Source organism: Pieris napi, chromosome 13 (assembly GCF_905475465.1).
Source record: "Pieris napi chromosome 13, ilPieNapi1.2, whole genome shotgun sequence".
Classification (NCBI taxonomy): domain Eukaryota; kingdom Metazoa; phylum Arthropoda; class Insecta; order Lepidoptera; family Pieridae; genus Pieris; species Pieris napi.
The window spans coordinates 3,030,700-3,035,233 of record NC_062246.1 but is presented as its reverse complement, the minus strand read 5'-3'; the positions used below and the strand labels follow the sequence as shown (position 1 = coordinate 3,035,233).

Below are 4,534 nucleotides of genomic sequence, written 5' to 3'. Positions count from 1 at the left end.
TTTGTCTTTTTTTTCCACAAATGATTATTTAAAAGATGTTTCAATAAAACATTTCTAATGGAAAATAAAATTGACCCTTTTTGCTTCAATAATACAACCAGGTAGATACTAGTATTAAACATTTTTGTTGATTAAATATCCAATATTTAATTTACGTAACTATGTACGATAAAATTCACATGTTATATACGTGAACACCCGGTATATATCTATTACTTAGCCTAAGGCCAAATAAAACGATTGGTCAGATCTTTAATTTTATTAACAAACATATACAAAAAAATTATTTAAGATTCGTTCGAATCTATCTGATACAAAATTTCTTCCAAGATTACAAATATAAATAGCTAGGAATTGTTAAAAAATAACAATCATTACAAGTCATCCTTAACAAACTGACACTAATAGTACAATTATAAATGAGACCATAAAACATTAATTAGTAATTACCCCATGTGTAAACGTCGAATAACTAAGTTTCGAACAGATGGCGCTGTATTATAAAAAAATATTTAAATTTATTAATTGTACTCAATAGGATATACATATTTATTTCTAATTTCGCTACAAAAAAGTCTACCTATATAAAGTGCAAGCCTTTTTATCCTACAAAGCGAAATTAGTGAGATACCTGTTGAATTACATGTATACTTAATTATTTTTTACTGCTCTTGGTCCAATAATAAATGCATAGGTAACGATTGAATTTTTTTATTACGTTAGTAATTGATCAAATTGCATTAATTGAGATTCTAAAATACGAAATATTTCTAAAAAAAATCTTACTTATACTTTAAAAACCCATTATTTCAGATCACAATTTCATAAAAACCAAACTAACTCGACTAAACATCAATTAAAAATATTATTTACCACAGTAGATATATACAAAATATTTCGAATTCCCAGTATACAAAAAATATATGGAAATCTACACAACATGATTTTCATGAAGAAAATGATCCCATCAAAAATATACAAAAACTAAAATTACCAAAAAACATTCAGTTTTCTTACACATTCTGTATTTCTCAGTCTTTTTTATTATGTATTTGGTTCAAAATTATTCCCAATATTAGGAAGACAAGCCACACTCCATACCAATAGAAGTAGACTGATGAATAATAAATCCATATTCTGTCAAAGGTGAGTAGCAGGAAGGCAGCGGCCTGATATGACTCTGAATGTGATCGAAAGAACCACATTATGAAACCGATTATATTTTTTTTCTGAAAATAACAAATTTATTCACTGCCTATATAGAAATCAGTTTAGTAAATGTGTGAATTCCTAAGTGAATAATCTAACTATGATAAAAAAAAGTATAACAATGATAGATAGCCAAATAATAAATTTGTTTTAATTATCATTAATTTTTCGAGAGTAAATAGAACAATTTAATAACTATATTCAATTTGTTTTTTTTTTATAAGGCTCGCAAGTGCGATACCGGCCTTTTATGAATTGGTACGCTCTTTTCTTGAAGTAGGTATATTTTATAGCTTAACTTAACTAAAGCTGAAACTTAGAACCTTATTTAGAAAATAAAGAGTAAACATATTTATTATTATGGAATCTTACCATTCCAGTCGCTTCCTTATAGTACAACTTGTAATAAATGTCTTCAGCCATCAAATAGAACGGACAGAAGTAAATGCAGAAGAAATAACCAGCGTGAAAACCGTGCCATATCACTGATACAAAAAGTGCTGCGTGAACCCTGAAAGTATATTTAAGAAAATACATAAACAGTTACATATATAATTTCTCATCAATAGCTTTGTTATTATCTCACGGTTGGGTACTTGGCCTCTATTCACTATAAAGGTCTGGTGTTTAAAAATGTTGGAAAATGAAGACAGAAAGAGATATCCATTATTGTACAGGGATTTGAATACCGCTAAAGGAAGCGTTCAAGTATTATGTCACGCAATTTTTGGAGATTTTCAGGGGCCCCATTAGAGTGGTACACTGGCACATATGATCTTGTTTCAACATTTGTGTAATTTTAATATTTTTAAAAGCAGTTATTTCAATGATAAACCCTAACAATAACCTTTGACAAAATTTTTATTTTCCAATATTTAAATGATTGAACTCTTACCAAATTTCTAGAGCAATTTCATTGAATTAAACCGGCACTAGACAATCTATATGAAGATAGTATACATCAGTATTAAAATCTACATGACACTCACTTGAGAGGTTTAATTGGAAACCGCTTATAAACAACCATGGCCACCCAATACTGCACAGCTTTGTTCCACACTTTCATTGAGTCCCTTAGAGTCACTACTGACTCACATTGCCATACCTCCATAGACTCTACAGTTATGAAGTCATACTCTGTTGCTTTTGCTTCATCTTCTGACCTGCAATAATTTAATTTATTGTTGACTATTATTTATTATTAATATATTCATTAATTTGGCTACCCATTTGAAACTTAGTGATATCTAATAGAGGCAGCACTTAGACTAACTAACTAACCCATATGCGTGGAGGTTAACACTATATTTTAACGAATGAAATTAAGTTAGACTGAGAACATTTCAAGGCTACTCAATTACAAATATTCACCTATACAAAGAGCCTACATATTCACCTATACAAAGAGCAAACATCAGCCTAAAACAAAAGAGACATTAAAAAATCAACATACATTTCATTCAGCTTTAAGTACGCAACAGTTGGACCATGTCCTGTCCTATTCTTGCCCTGCACTGGGTATGCCCCAAGGCCTGCAGAAGTGCACACACTCTCAGCCAATGTCATGCCTGCATAAATTCTTTGTCTAAATGCAGCAAATAACACCCATGGATACATCATTCGATAAAGAAAGCTCCTGTTATTATGCTCCTCAGTTAACACATACTGTAAGTCAAATTTGAAGACAAAATTTTTTTGTTAGTCATATTTTATTTGTCTATAGTTAATTACTACTACCTCACATGCAGTGCAATAAAATAAGACAACGAAATATACTAAACCCTGAATGTTGCATATTAATTTGTATCGTAATTATTATTGAGGTTATAGACGACAGAACGATATTAATTTGTAATATCGTTCTTGCTGCATCAGAGCTGTCTACCCACTACTACGCATCACAGAGTTTAGATTATATTTATTGGTATGAATTAGACTTGCTAGCATTTAATATATTATAAAATACACTTACCTCCAATGGGCATATATTAGAAAAAGCCAAATATAATGAGATATACAAAGGTACAGCTTTGAGGGTATTTATTGTTGATCCAAAACAATCAGCATGTTTGCTGAATGGCAAGTAGAAATAATCATTAAAGGTCCGATATCTGTAGTATGGCCCTGTAAATAAATTGTGTTTAAAAAAAATTACCTTTTTTCAAGTACTTGGTTTATTGTTATTTAGATTTAATTTACTCAATCCTGGGCTTGATAGAAATTAAGAATTCTGATCTTTTGAAAAGCATAGTGAAATGATATAGCAAAAAAATTGTTTTTGCAATATATATTAATAAAGGTGTATACACCTTGTATATTTACAAGGTATAAGACCTGCCATACTTAATTAGCTAACATTTTTTTACTCCCTAGTAAGTACCTGTTAGCAATCCAATGTAACTGAAGGAATAGTGAATTAAGTCAATAAAATCTGGATTGATTAACTCAAGAAACTCATCATCCTTTTCCTTTACTTCCTTTTTGTCAGCATCCTCTATGTTTACAGATTTAACTAATTCATAATTTTGTTTCTTAGATTTTGCCATAGCTAACCAGGATCCATTCATTTCAAAGGCAACACCAACAACTCGCAAAACCATGATCATCTCAATTAGATTTGTTTGACCAGAGGATAAAGAGAACCCAAATTTATCAGCTAAGCGAAAGAAGAATAAGTAACCAAACATCAGGAAAAAGGTTACAATATGGCAATACCTAGAACATGATTATAATAACACTAATAGTATGTTCATAAAGTTTTATAAATAGATAAATAATTTTAAAATTTAGGGCAGTTTTAAAATTTAGGGCAGATGGAATGAAATATTATTTCAGGTTAGACTTACTTTATAGTTGCCACCTTTATGGCTAATATACCTATGAAAGCTGATAAAATAGGATGTACAGCACTATACCCAGACACAATAACAATTAAAATTAAACCTAAAATAGTTCCACCCCATTTTTTAGTCTCAACTGTTTTTAATTTTCTGTAATATGGTCCAATGAAAACACTAAATAAAAGGAGAGAGACATATATGATGTCATTTTTATTCTTTTCTATGAGTGACCACATTTTATTGAATTAGAATAATATTAACAGCATTAGCTATTTATTTTGTCCTATTTCTAATATGTAATGTTTTTTTGCTGATACATTATAATATGATTATAAATATGACAGACATATCACATACAGCTGTTATGTGTCGAAACTCTAAAGAACTTTGACATAACAGATAACACATAATAGTAAAACCACATAAATAAAATTTGTTTGGGAATGGTTTTCGTTATAATTTGTAAACATTTTAGTTCATCATTA

General features: G+C 29.6%; 1 protein-coding gene across 1 annotated transcript; it reads right to left on the bottom strand.

Moving 5' to 3' along the window:
• Positions 1–244: 244 nt before the first annotated feature.
• On the bottom strand, positions 245–4,380 carry LOC125055132 (lysophospholipid acyltransferase 7-like). The gene is made up of 7 exons (XM_047657393.1): positions 4,056–4,380; positions 3,590–3,924; positions 3,182–3,333; positions 2,663–2,874; positions 2,199–2,372; positions 1,582–1,720; positions 245–1,229 (listed from the first exon to the last, which is right to left on the bottom strand). Exons 1-7 carry the CDS (start codon positions 4,283–4,285, stop codon positions 1,032–1,034), a joined length of 1,440 nt encoding a protein of 479 aa, XP_047513349.1. The 5' UTR covers positions 4,286–4,380; the 3' UTR covers positions 245–1,031.
• Positions 4,381–4,534: the final 154 nt, after the last annotated feature.

Bases quoted from the DNA above. Each gene is read 5' to 3' on its own strand.
- LOC125055132 (XM_047657393.1), bottom strand. From the start codon at position 4,285: ATGTGGTCACTCATAGAAAAGAATAAAAATGACATCATATATGTCTCT. The intron at 2,875-3,181 runs GTAAGTGTATTT...TTTGACTTACAG, and splicing joins CTAATATATGCCCATTGGAG to TATGTGTTAACTGAGGAGCA. The intron at 1,230-1,581 runs GTAAGATTCCAT...TGTTATTTTCAG, and splicing joins ATAAGGAAGCGACTGGAATG to AAAAAAAATATAATCGGTTT.